The sequence below is a fragment of the Pezoporus occidentalis genome, unplaced genomic scaffold, assembly GCF_034315485.1.
Source record: "Pezoporus occidentalis ecotype Australia unplaced genomic scaffold, CSIRO_AGI_Poc_V1 ctg270, whole genome shotgun sequence".
NCBI classification, from domain to species: domain Eukaryota; kingdom Metazoa; phylum Chordata; class Aves; order Psittaciformes; family Psittacidae; genus Pezoporus; species Pezoporus occidentalis.
Window position 1 is genome coordinate 99,657 of NW_026914612.1, and position 20,799 is coordinate 120,455.

Here is a 20,799-nt window from a genome sequence, read left to right on the forward strand (position 1 = left end):
TAATTATTATTAGCCAAAATCTCAGCCAAGAGAGGGAATTTTGTCATGCTACTGTGTGCAAATAGAGTGATGCAAGCACTTGGAGCTGATGTGTTGCAAAACAGGTGGGACAGAGGAGGAAAATGAAAGGAAAGGAAGCCATGGCATGGCCCTAGTGTGTTAGTGTGTTTTATGGGATAGTCGTGGTGGTGATATGGGGAAGGGACCGAGACTAAGTGAAAGGAGAGGGGATACTGGAAGGGACAGAAGGTAAGGATGAAGGTCACAGCCTGCTTCAGGCATCCCTCTGCTCCAACATGTCATCTTCCATGGGCTGCAGGTGGTTGTCTGTTCCACATGGACCTCCATGGTGGATATCTAATCCACCATGGTCTGCACCAGAGGCTGCAGTGGACTCTCTGCTCTGGTGCCTGGAGCACCTCTTCCTTCCTTCCTCACTGGCCTTGGGGTCTTCAGGGCTGTTGCTCTCACATATTCTCACTCCTCTCCCCAGCTACAGTTGCTTTTGTGCATCAGCTGTTCCGCTTCTTAACTATGTTATCCTAGAGGCTCTCCCACCATCACTGCTGGGCTCAGCTTTGGCCAGTGGTGGGTTTGTCTTGGAGCTGCTGGTGTTTGCTCTATCAAACATGTGGGAAGCTTCTAGCAGCTTCTCACAGAAACCACCCCTGTAGCATTCCCCACTACCAAACCCCAATGCAGATGGTCAGGGCAGCTCCATTTTGAATCTGAATGTCTTTGTGTTCATCAGCGTATCCTGCGTTTCCAGTGAAAATCAAACCATGCTAAACTTACGCTTCCCAGTCACACAGTGCTGCACTTCCATGTTTCATGTTGGCTCTTGACTCTTTCAGACATCCTTCAGCCGTGGCTTTACTAAGAACATGAAGCTGGAGGCGGTGAACCCCAGGAACCCTGCAGAGATATGTGTTGCTTCTGTCACCTCAGTTAAAGGACGGTTAATGTGGCTTCACCTTGAAGGTATGTGCTGTAAAGGCTTCTTGTGTTTGTGCGGTTCACTCCAGCGCTCTCTTAATTTCGTCCTTCATCCTCTGCACAAAACTGCTTTCTCCATCCTTTCCATTATATACACGTTGACCAATAATATGGTATAAAGAATTATCTTTCCCTAAGGGAGACACAAAGATCTTCCATGCCCCCATCAACACTCTGTCAGTGTGATCTCTGTTGATGATAGAAACCTCCTCTCTGCCAACATGCTAGAACTGCATCCTGGGAATGGATGTTTGCCTCACTTGTGTGGCTGAGACTTCCACTGTTATTCCCAATGTGCTCTCATGGGATCACCTGACCCCTGTAATTCCTTCCTTTTCTCTCTCCTTCCCTCCCGAGAAAAAGGTCTCTAGTCAAAAGCCCTTAAATTTAGTAAAAACGTTGTCACATAACCCAAAGTACCTCATTGGTGCCAGCAGCTTGTTCTGTATGTAAAAAAGGTAGATGTTCAGTGGTGTTTGGCTCTATGAAGTAGCTTTATATGGTAGACAAGGCTTCCTGACACCTCCATGATAAATCCCATTTTCAGATTTATGACTCAGTGCCTACCAAAGGAGAAATTCCTCCTGACCTAAAGATTGGCAGGCCAAATCATTCATGCCTCTTGTGTCTTTGCTGCTGAGCCTCATGGTTTGGACTGGCTGAGAGGTGGTAACAGCAGAGCTGCAGACATGTGCCTGAATGCAGGAGAGGTGGTTTGGGATGTAGGAGAGCTGGGTTGTCATCCTTCTCCATCCCTGACATAGAGCTGTCACCCTGGGCAGTTTGTCTCCTTCGTGGTTATCTCCAGTGTGAAGAGCAGCTACAGCTTTGCATCTTTGCTTTTAGCAGAGCTGTGTGCAGTAGCAGGTTTTGTCTTTTTCATCAGAGATAATTGGTTGCCTTCTGACTCGAGGTAGAAAGAGCTTATCTGCAGCCTGGTCTGGACACGGAGCAGTTGTGTTTGGTAAAGAGCTGGAATCAACGCTTACTGCAGATTCAGTTCTTAGTAAGGATATTGTTGAATATCTGATCAAGGAATCAGACCCATTTTGGCAACTTCCCTTCTTAAATGGCCAGGTGCCTTCACTTCTATATACAGATTTTGTGGGGTTTTGAATCCTTCTTCCTTCTGGCCCCCAAGCTGTAATGCTTTCAAAGAGAATTGGTGTTCATTAAACTTTTGCCTGTTATAGTAAATAGGAAGTGCTGTTTCTTAGGTCTTTAAATCAACTAGTCCTCCAAGACCCTGGATAGAAGCAGGAAGAGGGCCTCATGCTCTGACCTTGCTCCCCTCCCTCATCTTTTTCTCCCTGCCTTTTATACTTCTAATTTGTTAAAGGGTGACTTTACAACTTGTCATAAAAATAGCTGTGGGCATCTCCTTGTCTTTTGAGTCCTGATACATAGATGCTTTATGCTCTTGTTTTGTATCTCGATGCCAGGAATAGAACTGTAGTGAAAGGGAAAGATGCAAAAGACTGTAAAAAATAAAGAGGAATCTTTGCTGCTGGTGCAATGTATGACTTCAGTATGCACAGTGTTATGCTAAAGCCAGGCATTAAAAAAAACCCAAACCCTGCTTGCAGAGTTGTAAAATAAATGTGGCTTGAACTGTGGCATGGGTTTCTTTTTTACTCCATTAATACGCTATTGTTTCTAACTGATTATTTATACTCTGGTAGCAGCAAGACTCCCCAGCTACCATAGGAGCCCATCGCTGAAGGCCTCGGGTCCCACCATTTATCATGGGAGCATCTGAAGCTTTCATTGTTGCCCTGTTTAACAGCCCAAACTGCAGCCATAAACCAGTACGCAGTAGTTAAGCAGCATCGAGTTGGACACGAGGGAACATTCCTTAATAAATCATGCTTTGTACAGTAGCAAAACTCTGTAAACTTCAGAGTGAGCATTTAATGAGCAGCAGTTGAGTTACCCCACGCTGGAAAAGAAGCATAGGGCTGATCCGATGCTGTGCGCATCCCATCACTTTCTGCTGCTTTATTACTGATCATCTGCATTGTTAATTTTTACTGGTTCATTTTAGATTTTAAAGCTGAAGCTTTCTGGTGTGAATTTATACAAGTAATAATGTTCACTCTCTGCAGAGCCAAGGAATTTGAGGAAAACCCTTTTGTTAATCACTTCTCCAGCGAGGTTTTCCATAATTTTCCCTTTGAGAGTTGCTGCTCTATTCTGCCCATCCTGTAAGATTCATAGCAGCATGAAAGTTTTCTTCCCTCTGTTCTCAGTCTCCCTGTTCTCTTCTATTTAACCTCTCAAGCCTTATGGATATTTATTAGTCTGAGAAGATGGAAGCATAAAAAGCAGAATTTGAAACTAATGAGTCTCAAACAAGCTGTTTTCCACTTACATGAGTGAGGCCAAACAAAGCAGTAAGATGTTGGGAGTGGAAGGAAGGGGGGAAGAAGCAGTGCCAAGGAGGACAGAGAAGCTTTGAGGATATCATACAAGAGGAATAGTGGTGTTACAGCTGAAGAGACATTATGGTGCTTCCTTGCTCATCAGGGTGGCTGCAGCTGTAAACTTCAAAACCAGAATGTTCATGTCACATCCATAGTTGCTTGCAAGCAGGAAAGTGCATTCAGTCTCTTTATTTGGTCAGAATAACACCACAGAACAGTTACAGTAATGAAAAGAGTGGATTTTCCCTGATCTGGTGAAATCTCAGTGGGGAATGTGTTGATCTCTTGCTGTTTAGGGCTTGATCCATGCCTTGCTCACTTGGTGCATGTCTTGCTACTGACTTCAGTAGCTCTCACGTCAGTTCCTTGGCTGGATTTGTGGTGTTAGGTGAAAATGTTTTGCCCATTGGAGGGTGCAGCTTTCATCAGGTTCAAACTGAGCAGAGATCTCTTGGAGGGAAATGGTTTTGCAGAGCATGCCAGCTGTTGAGACCTTGCATTGGTTGTGTTCTGTATCTTGTGCCTTCATCCCATCCTTTTCCCTTCCCCACATTCCAGTGGAATAGAAACTCTTTCTTCAGTGTATAATGCGTAGTGTAACCATGGTGCAGGGCTCAGAAAAATACCATGAAGACACCCATGAATCTATGCAGACATATGATTTCTTTTTTTAATTACTTCCTTCAGCATTGTGAGCACCAGCACCTATTTTCCTCCTTCCTTTGGGTTTTCATGCAGCCCCTCTCAAAGTGCACCAAGTTTATTACTAGAGAAAAGATTGATCCAAATGCTGCATCTTGGTCTCAACACCATTCCCCTCACAAAGTTCAATTACTGTTTCAATTACACTGCAAGCCCTTGGTGAACATTCATTACTGGGGAGCTCCTGGTAGCTATCTAGCTGTGCACAGTCAAACACTGCTGCCTGAAGCAGGAGGCAAAGATGCTGTAACAGATGCGAAGGCAAGAATGCTGTAGGGGAAGCTGCTGATCCTTTGGTCTCTTTTTATTAGGAGATCATCTCACACTGATGCTGGAGCTGTAGGTCCTAGGGTGGGAATGGCAGAGGGGGGTGAAGTTGCTGGCCAGGCTGTGCCAGTGCAAGAGGACTTGAATTGGAGTAATTAAACGGTGTCTTGGCTCAGGAGCCAGAGTTGCTTTCAGAATAACTCAAAGCCAGCAGGAATATTTCCATTTGCTGCAATGGGCTTTTGAGTATGATCCACATAAACCAAGACAGGAGAATGTCTTCTAAAGGAGACATAATGACCAAACTGTATTTGCTTTAAGCAGAGATTTTCGGTGGGATTTTGGATTTAGTATTATGGCAAAAAGATCTTAGTGCGTGTGTCCCACTTGGGACTTTTATATTGCCTCTCCACTGTTGAGCGATCAGTTCATGTTTCATGTGCAGTGAGGAGCCCTAGGGGAATTCATGGCACTTCTAGGCAGAAGAATGGCCATCTCCCACCCTTAAAAACAGTGACTTAAGGGCAGAACCACACAAAAATGCTTCAGGGGAGGGGCACTGGGGCATAAAGGCCTATCATCACTTTGTCTTTTGTACATCTTTAAGAGCAAGCACCCAACAACTTTGGCTAATTTAACTTGTGAACTCTACAACAACCCCAAGGATCTATCAGCCCGTCTTGCTGGGGAAAATCACACATGTTTTACCTCATTGGCTTTTGGCTGCTTTGCTGCATACTCTTAGAGTGCTCTTCATGGGACTTTTCTCTGGAATCACATTGCACTGTAAATGCAGCAGCCTTGTCATTGCTGTCTCTGCAGAATTAAAGATGAAATGGAGCCTGATTTTGATGCAGGGATGCAGATTTATTTTCACGTGTTCCATCATTTACTTCGCTTGTTTCATGATGAATGCTCCAGTGGCTCTGAGCTTGGTATTCCATGTCTAAGTTCCATTATAAATCTGTGTTTATAGGTTTACAGATGCCCTCTCCAGAGTACATAGTTGATGTAGAGTCTATGGACATTTTCCCCGTTGGCTGGTGTGAAGCGAATGCTTATAACCTAACTCCACCACACAAAGCTGTTTGTAAGTACATGGAAACCTCAAGCAGCATAGGTATTACATCAACATATATATCAGGGAGTTTGTCTTATGTCCGTCATCCCATTCTCAGAACTACCCACCTAACAAGCATACTAGTAACCAGGCTGTAAGTAAAGAGCAATAAATCTAATTAGTGGCTAGGCTCTGCAGCACTGGTATTATGTGATTTGTACTTGTCTGTGTGATCAGTTCCTCTAAAAGATGGGGTTGTTTGCACCAGGAAAGGCTGTTACGTGGTTTGAGATTGCACTGTTATGTGAATTGAGATTGCGGGTTGTGGGTTTGTGATGGATTTGTCAGAGTGAAACCAGGTTTTGTTGTGCTGACCCAAGTTCGCTTGTGTAGCTGAGTGAATTAGGGACATAGAACCTCAAATTGGGAAAACCCCCATGAACTATAGGGTGGAATGGACATAAAGAGACCATCCAGTTGCTTCCTCTCCAAAACGGGATCTGCTCCATCTAAATTGAGAGATGTTTGCTGACCTCCTGCAGGGGAGTTTCTGCTCCTGCTCAGGGTATCTACCCAGTTATTTCAGTGCCCTTATCAGCTCAGAGATTTCCTTAGTATTCAATTTACATCTCTCCCAGCATAATTAAGCCTTGTAGTGTTTTGTCCTGCCTTCAGTGTATATTAAGATGAATTTCTTCCCTTTCCATTTGCATTTGAAGGCTGTTCTTGTGCGCTCAGTAGCTTGGTGCTGTTCTTCTCCTCACAGAAGTTATCCAACTCCAGTCTCAAGCCACCAGATGAAAAATTACCCTCACTGTTTATATTAATTAACATCTGAAAGGCAAATTTTAAAATGTGTCAACCCTTTTGAAGAGTTAAATATGCTTAAGTTAAAAATCAGCAGCCGCGGCCTAATTTGGGAGAATACTGCTATGGCAACATTATGCAGCCTTATCGCAATTTATAGCTAGGGATAAATGATGCTGGAGGTAATCATGCTTGTAAAATGTAATCTTACCCATATGTGTTTCTGTAGGAAAAGATATTTGTGTTTTTATCTTAATTTTTTTTTTCTACACTGATCCCATAAAGCACAATATTAGCATTCCAGAGGAAGGATTAAATGTATTATTAGATCTTTAAAGTAGGTTTTAATGATGTAGTGACTTAAAAAAATACCAAGAAAAGATGGCTATAGTAATTAAGTACCATTTCATTGTGTTACAAGTCATTTTATAGTCAGTGCATTAATACAACTTTTTATGTGTTATGGGTACACTTTATAGGACAGAAGGGTAAAAATGTGTGCTTTTTTTTCTTCCTTGCTTCATTTTTGCAGTGAGAAGGAAGAGAAGAATTGCAGTTGTGCAACCAGAAAAGCAGTAAGTTTTTGTTATTTAAGGTGATATTTCTACAGGGATGCGTCAGGTCTTCCAGGGGAGGTAATACATAGAGTGACTTTGGTAACTACTGCCCTGATACTGCAGCAGAATCGACAAGAGGATACTTTGAAATATTTGTGAGCATATTAGAAAGTCTTTATAATAGGTGTTTGTTACCAGTTGGAACTGCATAGCCAGTGTCTGATGGCCAGTAAGGGATGCTTATGGAAGACGGACATGTACCAGGAAGGCATTTCCCTATCTAGCCCTTGCACTTGCTAGAAACAAGAATTTAAGGGAATTAAGTGTGAATATTTGGGCTAAAGCTTACAGACCAGAGTATACCTTTGGAGGAGGTGTGGATCTGGCTCTTTCTTTTGTAATATGCAGGCTCTGGGCTATGATAAAACATGTGGAAATGAGGTTGTATTTGTGGTATCTCCATTCCTCAGCCCAGGCAGGTGCTGTTGCATCTCTGTCCAGCCTTGAATACTGGTTCTGCCCCTTTGTCTTGTCTGCTACTATTAAATACACCAAACTGCTGTTTGACAGGTTACCATCCACAGTGCCTGTTGAGAAAATACCTCATGACCTCTGCCCGGTTCCCCAGCCAGACACCACAGGTAAGGCTGCTCAGCACTGGCAAGATCTTTATTTCAAGGACCTATTGCTTCTATGGGGGGCGGATGACCCCAAAAAGGGAGTGACTGTGTCATATGGGTTTGGAGGTGGAACCACATCCTCAGGGGTGTAGGAGTGGTGTGGACCCACCAACACTGCAAGGAGTCTCTGACATACAGCATGTGAGGGTGTTGTCCTCCACATGTGAATGCTGTGTCTTGCTGGGGCTGAGTTCCCCTGCAGCTTACCCATTTCACCTAATGATGTTAAGGCCAGGCTAATGAAGCCCTGGTGGAGATGGATGTGCTTTTTTAATTGGCATCAATGAAAATGCTTACACCAGGACTTAATGGGTCCCTGTGTTAGCATCAAGACACTGTGGCGTGGCTGGTCCTTTTGCTAAAGGCAGATTTCTCTCCCTTTTAGCAATGGCAGGAGGCTCTGGGAGTGCAGTGTTCATCTATTTAATTGCTTAGACTCATCAGGACTTAACTCACTTTATTCCAGCAGACTGCAGGACACACATTGACATCTGAGCCAACATCCCAGGGCCCCATTACAACCAAATGGGGAGAAATGGGCTCTTTTTGGGTATGATAACCAAAAAGTGGATAACCACTTGGATGGTAGATGAGCTGCATTGAGATGTACCCACTTCCCTCCATGGGCTATAAAGGAGCCTAGAGTAATTAGCCCAGACAAAGAAAACTGTTCTGTAGACCTCATGTAGGGTCACGGAAGGGCACCACAGTGCTCACTGTGTTGGACAGTAGCTGAAGAGGGGTTTGTAGAACTCTCCACTTGAATTTTCTCCCTGAGTTGATTCTGTATCTGTGAGAAGAAGTTAATACATTCCCTTTCTGGCAAGTTGCAACTGAGTCGCTCACACCCATCTGCAGCGTGAGTTATGAAAGAGCCTCGGGTCATGTTATGAATTAAATCCTTTCCTGAGTCTCCTTTCAGTAGGGTGTGCAGCCAAATCGTTTGCTATTAAAAGCACTTGACTTTGCTGTGTTGGATGGATTCAAGGAGCAGAGGCTTCTCTACCTTCTATCTCAAGGAAGACATTTTGTGCCTCCTTTACTCTTCTTTCCTCCTTACCACATCTAGGAGGAAGAAGAAGGGCCCTTGATATATTGTACAGAAGTGCTACATGCACATCAATGCTACTTTCTCCTTGCAGGCACCATCAATGGGAGATACTGCTGCCCCCAGCTCTACATCAACCACCGCTGCTTCTCAGGTCCATATTTAAACAAAGGCAGAATAGCAGAGCTACCTCAGTCTGTCGGGCCTGGCAAGTGTGTGCTGGTCCTCAAAGAGGTATGGCTCAGCTCTCTTTTGGGGGGATTTCAGGGGGAAAGCATGGGTTGCCAGCCCCAGAATTTGAGAGCAATGCACCTAAAATTGTCCCAGAGCTCTGTAGTGGTTTCCGTAACTCAAAACTGCAAGAGGGTCATACGTGCATTGTGACTTTTAATGGGAGAGGTGACATTTTTTGAGACATGGGGAGTTCTGTTGGTTGGGAGCAAGTTTTGTCTAACTGTGTGCAAGAGAATTCATGTTCTGTTGGAGCTGTCCCTAAAGCTGACCTCTGTGGTTGTTGCCATCCATGATGCTGTTGGGCCAGCAGATCCAGTGTGGATGACACCTCTGTATATATGAAAGTGGTCTGGTGGGGCCCAAACCATTGAGATCAGGACAGAAAGCCAAGCAGAGGTGTGTGTGTTGTGATGAGTGGAAGCTGTGGTGTGCCCAGCTTTTGCTTAATATGGATAGGTTAATTCCACACAGCAGGGATGGCAGAGTACCACCGTCTCTTCTCTTCGTCCTGACCCAATCAGTGCTTGCTTTGGGATGAAGCCAGAGTGTTGAGCACTTGCTGTGGCCTTAGAATAAAGCTAACTTCTTTGAAAAAAATGAATAAATGTTTTCCACAAAGATTACAGTTCCTGTACAAATGCAAGCCAAGGTGACTGCAGGTGGCAGAGGACAGCAGTGTGGTACTGTTGAATAAGCAGGGTGCCGTTGGTGCCTTGGACACCATTGCAGTTTGACTTGGGTCTTCTAGAAATGTAGAACTTTCAACTTCCAGGTCTGTACCTATATGAACTTCACTTGATGTGCATGCAGGAGCATAGTTGAGCTCCATCTACCCTTGGTGGAAAAGCACAGGAATTTCTAGGTGTCTATTTGAGGGTGGTGAGGCCCTGGAAGAAGTTGCCCAGAGAAGCTGTGGCTGCCCCATCCCTCGCAGTGTTCAAGGCCAGGTTGGACACAGGGGCTTGGAGCAAGCTGCTCTAGTGGAAGGTGTCCCTGCCTGTGGCAGGTTTGGAACTGAATGAGCTTTAAGGTCCTTCCAACCCAAAACATTCTGTGATTTTTACGAATCTTATGTATTTGCAAGACCCTCAGTGCCCAGCTCCGGATGTCCTCAGTTGTCTGAAAGGAGACAAATCCCAGCCCTTAACAGAAACACCTGAAAGCTGAGATTCCTCCCAAATCACTCCCCACTTTGGAAAACGCCTCTGTCCTGTAGTGACGCCTGTGTCCCCATTCCCTTCTCATCACCTGCATGCACTGCTTTATACAACAGCACTGCTGGCTGTCTCACATAGTTGAAAGCTGGGCCATGGAGAGAGCCTAATCCAGCTGCTTGTGCAGGTGGGACACTTGGGTCTCAAAGAAACAAGTCAAAAATAGCCCTCAGCAGAAAGCAGGATAAAATGATTGCAGAACAGAAGTTGATAGCTGCCAAATTTGAAAGCAAGTCCATAGCAGCTTGCTGATGGGGAGCATTAGCAATCTGCTGCTCCTTGAAAAACAGGCAATGAAGAAGCAACATGGGGGAAACAGGAGGCTTGCACAGTCAATACTTATGCTAATGTTTCTTCCTCCTTTCTTCCTGGAATTTGGGTTGTGAAAACATAAGCAGTGCCAGGTTCTCCCCTAGAATCTTAGTGCTGTGCTTCGTAGGATAGCACCGACTTCTCCAGATTCCTTAAGAATGGGAACAACTGTGGAAACCAGTCTGAGTTTCCTGCAGAAATCCTATTTTCTCATGCTGTGCCTCCTTACAGAATTGCTTACTGAAGGAGCAATAGTGTCAACGAGACATGGGCATCTTGCTTTTGGAGACGTGAATGACTTCCCAAGGAGCAGGACAATGGCAGTGGCCCAGCATTGGTCAGTGCTGTTTTAAAGATGAATTCAAGCTCATCCTGGCCATGGGGACCAAGTCCAAGTTCTAAAAAAGGTGAAGAGAAGACATTCGGGATGTTGCTGTAGGGAAGATACATGTGGTTTCTATCTGCTATTGCCAAAATGAGAGGTGTCAGCAGCTCAGAGAGGATAAGGGTACCTAGCATGTGAAAGAGGCAAGAAGAGGCAGAGAAGACATCCCTACACTGAGATGGTGATCTTTAGCATCTGCCAGAGCACCCAAAAGCACTGCAAAGGTGTGTGGTGAGAATAGTGCAGGAGATATCTCCTCCAGCCCAAGACCACAGCCACAAGGCTTTACATGGCTGAAGGGCTCACAAGGGTCTCCATCCCTCCAAATGAGTCTTGGTGCTGAGCTTGATGCCTTTGTCTTGCTTTACACCCACTGTTGATGTGGCCCCAGGAATGCAAATGCATTATAATGATCGCTCTCTCACTGTATAGAATTGCAGGTCATTGTAAATCATACATCAGCATAACTTTTATGGAATAGATAAATTATACATGGGCTTTCCCTTGACAACACACAGGGGAGGGTTAGAAAGACAAAACAACTATGAAGGAAGAGTGGAGTCAATAGCGTTCAGTGAGAGCTTTTTAAATCACCCGGTTTTAAATCACCCTTTCAAATTATGGTCTCCAGCCATAACTCACTGCCTTTAGAGATGCTCTAGTTAAAAATCTCTGCCAGTCAGCAGCCAGTTCACAGTGAGCAGCAATCTCTGTGATGGAGATGCTGCTGTGTTTGGCTCTTACGGAAGCCCCAGACTAAAACCAGCTGGAACAACCAACTCCTGCCCCATTCCCCAGCCTGGATTACCTAAAACAAGAGGATATGTCATCTCCCCGCTAGCACCAGGTGATGGGAGACCTTGCTGCTGTCTAGATTGAGGGGGTCTGGGTGCATCCTCTGCCTTCCTCCACACTCGACCATGGGGGTTGTATCAAAAAGTGCAGTGCAACTGTGGTTCATGATGCTCCTCAGCCCTCTTTTCCCCCAGCGTCTTGTCCTTCCTTACCTCCATCATTGATGCAGTGAAGCATCATTCTGGATCCAGCTCCTCATAAACTGATGCTACTCACCTGCATGCTAATAGTGAGATAGCTGTGGATCAGTACTGCTTGCTTCTGGAGATACCATTGTAGTGTGGAGTAGGAGCACCACCTTCCATTTGAGTAGTGTGGGCTGTTCTCACCTGGGGTATCGGGAGGGAGACTACACAGATGGGTTTGCTTTTGTGCAGCACCTCCTTTCCAACTGAACAGGCACTTGAGTTCTGCATTGTTACTGCATCCCCCTGATTTCTGCCCCATTGCTTTGTCTGAGTGTTGGATTCAGAGGTTATGAGCTCTGCAGGGGGAAGCTGCTAGGGTACCTTCAGGAAGAGCAGCCCTTGAGCAAGACTCCAAGCAAAATCTTGAGAGCAATTGCAACTTATTTAGAAGTATGATCAAGAATACTGATTTTGGTTCTGTGTGTTTGAATCCTTGCATCCATGCCAAGCTTTAGGCAAGTGACAAGTAACTCTTCCGCTATCTAGTGCCAAACTTCTTTTTAAAGCCTAGCTGTTCATTATTCCTGGTGCCAACCCAAGTTTCTGCTGGGACCAGTGGCTTATTATGGTTTCTTTCACCCCAGGAGGCAAGTGAGATGGTAATGCCTCTTGTTTAACATCAGCTGCAAAGTTTATCTCATTCCTGAGGTGCTTGTTTGGAACAGAAGTTGAAACTTGCAGCCAGATAGAGTGGAGACATCAAATATTGCCATCCAAAAGCTGCATCTAGGCTGAAAAATAGTGACCCTGTAGTAGTTATGTAAGTAATGCTAGCTTTAAGTTGAATTAAAATGAACAGATTGTCAGCTTTAGATTTAGTTCTTTGGTCAGAATATCTACAAAGTACTTGTGAGCAGTTCTTCAGTCTATGCCAACAACTTACCACGGCAACATTGTAAAACAAAATGAGATGTCTTTTTGAGACTTCAGATGATTTATAACCCACTAGATCTTGGGGAAATGTGCTGTCAAGATTAATTAACCTCATTGCCTATTGCTCTTACTATTTTTAAGACACTTTTCTCTTTCTCTTTTTAAAGAGAAAATGGACTTAGAGGTAATGTGACTATCCAGCTGATGCAAAGAGGAGAAATCAGCCAGCATTTGTCAAGGAGCTATTGCAATCGGCAGCTGGAATTTTTTGGGGCACAGCAGGACTTCTTCGGAGAAATTGGCATAATTAAATCATGGTGCTCAGAAAATTAAGTAGCTTGCATGAAGCTTTAGGTGTCTGAGCCGGGCTGATCATTAGTGATCAGATATGGTGTTGGAATGGCAGAAACCTCTACTGTCTGGAGAGATAAACTGCATTTCAGCAAGAGGGCTCATTAAAATCCTCCCCTAGACTGCTCTGTGGACTTCAGCTCATCTGTAGTAGTTCCTCCAACTTACATCTGGACATATGTGTTTTTGAAGTGCCATGGACTGTCATAAGCACGTCAAGAGTTAAGCGCTACAACCTTGACTGTGATAAAAGCTCACTTTTAGATCGTGAATCATTTAATGCAAGAATCCCAAAGAACTCTTTTCCCTTCTCTTTCTGTCCCACAGATGTGTCGTTATTCCAAGTAAAATAATTTGTTTACTCTCCTGCTTGAGGCTAGTTAGGGTTTCTCCTGCTAGGTAGGAAATGTGGGCTCATATCTCAGATATAGGAGGAAAATTGAGTTTCTCCTCATGAAGATACTGATCATTGGGCTCCTGAACAGGAGGAGATACAAGGAAGTAGTTCTTTACTGTGAGGGTGGTGAGGCACTGGCACAGGTTACCCGAAGAAGTGGTAAATGCTCCATCCCTGGCAGTGTTCAAGGCCAGGCTGGACAGAGCTTTGGGTGACATGGTGTAATGTGAGGTGTCCCTGCCCATGGCAGGGGGTTGGAACTGGATGATCTTAAGGTCTTTTCTAACCCAAACCATTCTGTGATTCTATGTTAGTATTTTGAACTGCGTATTCTCAGTTATACCTCCTGAAAAAGCTTCATCCAAGGTTGGGACTATTAATGAAGAAGGGTGGAAGGATGGGAAATGGGTGAATACCAAGAAGCTATGATGAGAAGAAAGGTGGTGAACTGCCCAATGGATCAGGCACATTTAGACATGCTCAGAAAAGGGCATTTGTGAATCTGTGATGTGGAAAACTTCATAGTTAAGATGTCAGGGGGCCTGTATGGTTGGGTGGAGGCTTGTAGTGGTGCTGTGTGATCATGCTTATGACTCCAACCTATGAACTCAGCAGCATCAAAATAAAACTTCACAGATGCATAACAGCAAAGACTGGTGTAATCTAATTCACCCCCCTGCTCCAGGGCACTGCTGGATGCACCCAAACCACTCTTGATTGAGAGGGATGAAATAAACTGCCAAAATCTCAGGCTGGTCACACTCCAGATGAAAGGAACTCTGTGAGTCAGATCATAATACGACCAGCCTGATCTGGTGAAGTAACTTCCCATCTCCAGAGGAAGTTGGAAACCAGTCTAGGTTTCTTCACTGGTTTTGCTTTAATCAAGGTAATTTTCCCACAAGAACCAGTGTTCTTTTTTCTCCCTAGTGTTTAATAGTGTGAAATATAAAGTGATAATCTTTAAAGGCAACAGTGTTAAGATGTTGATGGACTTCTGCTGTGGGTTAAAATGCCAAGTCCAATGACTTGTTTGAGATGCAAGAAGAGTAAAAACCAGAGGTTTTAAAAAAAAATTAATTTATTTTCCCTAAAAGGGAAATGTTTACTCTTACAAAACACTCTTTAAAACTTGGATTCGAAGTTTACAGAGTCCTGCTGATGGCAAGCCAGCTTGGAGAAAAGTCCTAGTATTGTTAGTGTCCAGGCCTGGAGTTGATTAGGTGTCTGGGATAACATCCAGACGTGGTCACGCAGTTATTTACAGGGTTGGGTTTTATTTTCTTGCTCATTTCCCAACTGTTCTGACGACTACAAACGCCATCACCCTGATAAAGGAGCAGGACAGCACTGTTGGTGGGAAACAAACAGCTTCCCCACCAGCAAGTAGGGCGGTTTTAGAAGCATGCTTAAGGAGACCTTTCCCAGCAAGCTCCTACATAGGCATTAAATAACTCCCTGGATTTGCTGGTCAAGAGGGGAACACATCTGATAAGTTGTGAATGCATGTGGGAGCTACCCAGGCACTTGTGTTTTGAAAACCCACCTTTGGCTTCCTTACATTGAGTCTCAGGGTCTCTGTGTCAGAAGCCAGTGTCCATCAGTTTTTATGGTGAGAGGCTGGCAAGAAAATATGCAGATTAGCAACTGGATGGGCTCACTCAGCTTTCTTTTGTTCTCTTGGGAATCTGTATGACTTAGTAACTAGTTGTGTGAGGAGATGGGAACCAGCTGGAAAGCTGTGGGTAAATCTGCGTGGTAGGTTCCCCATATGTGAGACAGGGAGTGTGCTCCTGCCATTCCTCTTACAATGCTCTGAGATGTACAGATGATCAGAGCTGCATAAGACATTGGTGCTATTATTGGCCGTTGCTTTAGGTGTCTCTAATTGTACTTTTTTGAAGCATGGTTTGAGTAATGTTTTCAAGGGCCCAATGATAAGTCAAAATTTGCTTCTAATAAATAACCTAGCTAAACAACTCAAGCCACTGCTGTTTTCCATGGTACTGTGCAGCATTACGTGAAGCCTTTGCCTGAAAATGATTAATTATCCAAGGTTTTCAAAATGTGAGTGAATCCTCAGGTTGCTGGATTTAAAAACAGAACAAAAACCCCAAAACCAACAACTCAGGAAAGAAAAAGCATTAAAAAAGCCCAAACCTAAAACTCCCCCAAAACCCCAACAACAAGCAGAACCCACTCAAAGCACATTGCATTTTGCAGTATGACCTAGTTAGTTTTTAATCTCTGATGAACCATATTCATGGGTGCTGGGGAAACTGAACACTCATCATGCTGGAATCATTTGCAGGCCCACAGAGAATTAAGAACAGGCGTTAGGTAAAGAGCTAAATTATGTCAAAACCAATTCAGACTCACTGTGGGGTCATTCATGTGCATACAATGCAGAGTGTTCAAACACATGGTCTGGTGCTGTTAAGAGATTTGTTTTTCTTGTATTTATCTCCGTAGGCCAAGTGTAGACTGCTAAAGCTTGGATTCCCTTAGCCAACAGCAGGAATTGGTTTTATTCTCAGAGTCTTTGGATTAAATGGATTGGCACATGTGTTTTGTTGTAAAGAGTGGACCCACACTGGGTTTCAGGCACACCTCCTGCAAACTCTTTTTGTGCAGACTTCATTAATATTCTGCTAATACAGTCAAGGCACGCAGCACTCAGACACTTAAGACACATATTGCTGGCCTCAAGTATGTGAATTCCCCTTTTGGCGTTCCGTGTGTAATGGTACACGACTGTAGCTGGTTGAGCCATCAGAAGTATTTTCATTTTCTATTAAATTGAGCAACTGTGGACACAGTGAATGGAATCTCCTTTGAGTGTGAGGGTCTGTCTCAAAGAAAAATTGATTAACATGACACTTTGGGAGTTGGGTAGCAGCATTTAATACAGTCACCATACCAGGCCAATGTGTCATCTACAATAGGCTTGGTACATTCATCGAATCTGGGACCTCCTGTAATTGCATCTGAAACTTACCCTGTGCAGTCTTGGACCAAAATAGGCACCTGTAAGCTGCTCCTGCCTGTGCAGCACCTGGTTTCCTATTCACTGTGGTCAGGGACTCCTTTTAAACCCATCAGCGTTGTCTGTTTTGTCTCTTTAATAGGTTCTCAGCATGGTGATCAATGCAGCTTACAAGCCAGGGAGTGTTTTACGAGAACTGCAGCTAGTGGAAGACCCTCAGTGGAATTTCCAAGAGGAAACACTTAAAGCAAAGTAAGTCTTCAGTGTGTGCTCTTTTATTTGGGAGAGAAAGAGATTTTTTTTTTCCTATTGTCAGATTTCTACTTTTCTAATTATCATTTTGCTTCATTGAATTATTTGGCTCATTCTCTAGCAACTTCAATGAAATACTCACCTGAATGGTTCAGTTTTCTTGTCTTTCTCCAAGCAGCCATCCAGATTTTGATGGAAAATGTCATTTTCCTTCAGTGGAGTCCTGAATTTTATAAGCTGTTCCTATAAGCTTGGCTACTATTGAATTAACTCAATTCCTGGCTTTCTAAATGTAGGAGTATTACTTCTTTTCATAAAGAACCTGTCATTTTAATGCACAGAAACCTGGTGAGAACAAAAATAAGTGCAAACAAAACAGCAAGGACACGTTTTTGAGCAGGAGAGTGTTAGGACAAAATAAGAAGAGATCTGAGTTTCATGTCAAAATCTGGGGCCTTTCCAGAATATATGCTTCAATTCTCATCTAAACAGCACCTTAAAAACCTGTGTATCCATAAAATACTCAATTTCCCCTTCCAACTTTAAAATCTCCCCCTTTATGTAATGGGCACTACACTTAGGATGTATTTCAACAGCCATTGTCTCTCTGAAAGGGGAGTCTCACCTAAGCACTCTCAAAAGTCCCTCCAAAGAGCAATTCTTCCCACTTCCGAGATGGATGTCAACAAACAGTTCTTTGAAGACAGCTATCTTCTTTGACTGACTTGGTCACATTGACTTTCTGAGTACTGTAGTTAAATGCAGTGAATCTCACCCTTTGTACTGAACTCTGATACTCCTTTTCAAAGAAAAGCAATTTTCTCTTTAGTTATTGGAAATGATTGGCTGTCAAATATGGCACTGTTGATTGCTATTGTACGTGCTCTTGGCCATGCAGATATTGCAGAAGGTTCATGTGTGCTGTGGTTGAGGGAGAGAATTGAGAACCTTTTGTTCTGTGTACTCAAAACTGCTTTTCTAAAGGAGGATTGCAAATAGAAATGAAAAGCTGCTAGAAAATCCTGGTTTTAATTTGCTGCTTTCACCCATGTGGAGAGTCCTGGTTTTGTGTTTGTCAATTGGAATTGTGCGGATGGAAACCTGAAAGTCATCCTTGCACATGCAGATTTTCATTCTAAAAATGAAACATTCATTTTTAATGTGTCTGTGACACATTAAATATCATAGTCTGTGACCTCATTTTCATTGATTCCACACCTTGTACTAGCAAACGTCAGATAATGCACTCCTACAGGTACTTAGCAGCTGTGAAACCAAGTTGTAGTGCCCCATCTTGATAGCCTATCTTGCAAAGAATTGAGCGTATGGGCAGTTTTTCTGTTAGCAGTATCCACAATAGGACTTTGTTGGGATTTCTCATTTGAGTGTGGGGATCTGCCTTGTGCGAAAGCAGCAGTCTGATTCTTAAGGCTGCTTTAATCCTTGTTTCTAATGAAAACGTTTAACTGACCTTCAGGTGCAGGGGTGTCTTGTCCTTGATAGTCTGCTATGTCTACAACCCAATCTACTGCAATCCTAGGCAGCCTGTTGACTCTGGGTGTGCTTACGCAAGGAAGACCAACTTAGTTATGAGCACGTGCGCTCCTAGAGACTGTCACTTATTTGTATCACATCGTTTCTTGCCCTCCCTCACTGTTTCTTGCTGTGCTAATCATACTAATGAGCACCTCCATCTCTGTTACTTCCTTCCAGGATGCTTCTTGTATCTGTTTCCTCCTCCCATCTATTTAACAGGGCAGCCAGCCTGCTGGGATATAACTTAGATCTATATAGCCTGCCAAGTGAAAGCGTGTTATTGCTTTCTAGCAAGGAGGTTTTGTGTTTTATGTTGTTCAGTCTCATGTTGTGTAGGTGTTGCTGTATGATGGCTGCCCCAGGAGGTAACAACCTCAGCTCTTTAGTGAATCAAGCAGGATCTTTCAACTTCATCAAGCAGCATCTTTCAACTTCATCAAACCATGGAATAAATCATCACAGGCTCCGAGCTGGGACAGAGCTTGGTGGTCATACCAGCTTGCCTATGGGTAGTTTGAGCACTTTAAAGAGTGGGTAACAGAGGGTTGACATGCTCTAAGACTGTCTGACTACCCTTGGACTTTCTTCTTTTTTCCTTCCCGAGTTTGCTTGAGTTGCTTCATCAAGAAGCATATGAGAGGTTTAATTGCATTTAGTTGCACAGAAGCAGAAAAGAAAACATGGTCGTGAAATGAGATGCACAAATGACACCTGACACGTTACATCAGGTATGACAGTCAGTCGTGCTCCGGAATCTCAATCAGAGACCTGTAATGAGCAAACGCCTGTCTACACCGACTTGCAACTACACCATCTCCCAATGGTGTCTTGCTGCTAATGATGACAGCTCTACAGCCAGCTGGAGCGTCTGTGCTGTAATGTGACATGTCGTGTCGCCGCCTTCCTTCTGATGTAAACTGACAACTCTTTGGATCTTGACAATGTTGTTGTTTGTTTGCGGTGATGGCAGCAGGAGGGTAGAGCAAAAAGGAGAGGGAGGAGGATGGTGAAGAGAAGGCTGGTTTTCCCATCAGCCCAAACGCCAAAGTATGCAGTGCCAGGAATGCATTACCTCCGTCCTAGGGCAACCTGCACTTAGTTTACTCTGCTCTCAGGAGTGACCAGCGCAGAACCAGTTATGCTAGCCTTGCAAAGAAGACAAACAATTTAGATTGTCTGAAGAGATTTTTCTTCAATGTGTGATGGCAGTCGCTTCCCATCAGTGCTGCTGGTGCTCTGTGAAAGTAGTCAAACCTGATTTATTGGTGATGATGAGTTAGAAATGTCGGGCCCGATCCTCTGAATTCTCATGAGGGTCAACCGCAGCTGTAGGCATTCAACCGTTATAGTTTTGATGCTTTAAGTGCCTACATCTAGATTTTGCTTCCCAATTTTACATGAAGTGCCTGAGGGACTTTATTAAGGATTTTAGTTTCTGAGGGCTGTAAGTGGGCTATTTGAACTTACCTGTTTTTGCAGGACTTTGGACATGAGCAGGACTGGTGTGTGCAGAGACTTACCTTCTGGGTCTTCTATAAAGCCCGTTTGATCAAATTAAGAAAGATGAGTATTCCTGCACTCCTTCATTAGGTGAAATCTTGAGAGTTGCCTAATTCTAAGTCAAGTATCTGAACTCTAGGACTGTTTACCACCCCATCACAGACACTATTGCTTATTTATGAGGCTGCATATCAAAGAAAGTCTGTTCACTGTGGATGCTTTAGAAGCCTTTCACTTACGATAGATGATGCTGAGGTGTTCAAAGTGTTCTTTGCTATCAGTGGTTGCTCTCAGGACTCCCAGGTCCCTGTTACTGTTTGAGGGAGTGAAGTGTTACCCACAGTAAATGGAAAAGAAACTACAAACACTATAAGCAAACTGGATATGCACAAGTGTGGAACCAGATGGGATGCAGCCAGCTCCCATTGAGAGAACTGCCCAGTGTCATTGCAAGGCTGTCATGTTTGAAAGTTGTTGATAATCAGGGAAGTTTCCTGATGTCTGGAAAAAGGCAAAAATCACACCTTCATCTCAAGAAGGGCAAGAAGGAGAATCAAAGTTACTACAAGCTGTCAGCCTAATGTTCCTGGAAAGTTTATGAGGCAAATCCTCCTGGAAGACATTTCCAGGAACATGCAGGACCAATATATGACTGGCAAAAATCAGCGTGGATTTATGAAGGGCAAGTTGTGCCTGGTGTTAACTGTGATAACTGGTTTGGTGGTTGAAGGAGAAACCATGGAAGTTATTTATGCTGACTTTGGCAATGCTTTTGACACTGTCTCCCGTAAGTCATTATAACCAAGCTGTGGATATGTGGATTGAACATATGTGGTGATGCAAAACTTGACTGGACAATTGAACCCAAATGATATGAAGTCCAGGTGGCAGCCAGATAAAAATGGTGCTCCTCCTGATCTGGTTTTTATTCCACATCAGCTCTGCCACGTACTTCTTGAGGCACTGCAGAGATGAAGTAGTGTGGACTGGTGGTCTTCTGTGCCAAATACTGGAGATAGAAGTCATTATAACCTTGTGGAATGACTTAAACCCTTTTTTTTTCCATAGTCAGCAGGAGACTTGTCCTTACAACCAGAACAATTCTAGGTCTCTTTCTGAGTCCTGTCTTCAAAAGCACAGAATGTCACTGGATGATTTGGAGGAAGATAATTTCTC

At 43.8% G+C, this 20,799-nt stretch overlaps 1 protein-coding gene across 4 annotated transcripts in view; it reads left to right on the top strand.

Moving 5' to 3' along the window:
- The window catches only part of SFMBT2 (Scm like with four mbt domains 2), a 107,572-nt gene that overhangs the window by 77,216 nt on the left and 9,557 nt on the right, over window positions 1–20,799 (top strand). For all 4 annotated transcript variants that reach the window (XM_062624750.1, XM_062624749.1, XM_062624748.1 and 1 more), the window contains 6 exons: window positions 855–981; window positions 5,365–5,478; window positions 6,788–6,830; window positions 7,383–7,453; window positions 8,635–8,774; window positions 16,478–16,587. In XM_062624750.1, coding sequence (XP_062480734.1) covers window positions 855–981; window positions 5,365–5,478; window positions 6,788–6,830; window positions 7,383–7,453; window positions 8,635–8,774; window positions 16,478–16,587 — 605 coding nt within the window. The remainder of the gene's footprint in view (window positions 1–854; window positions 982–5,364; window positions 5,479–6,787; window positions 6,831–7,382; window positions 7,454–8,634; window positions 8,775–16,477; window positions 16,588–20,799) is intronic.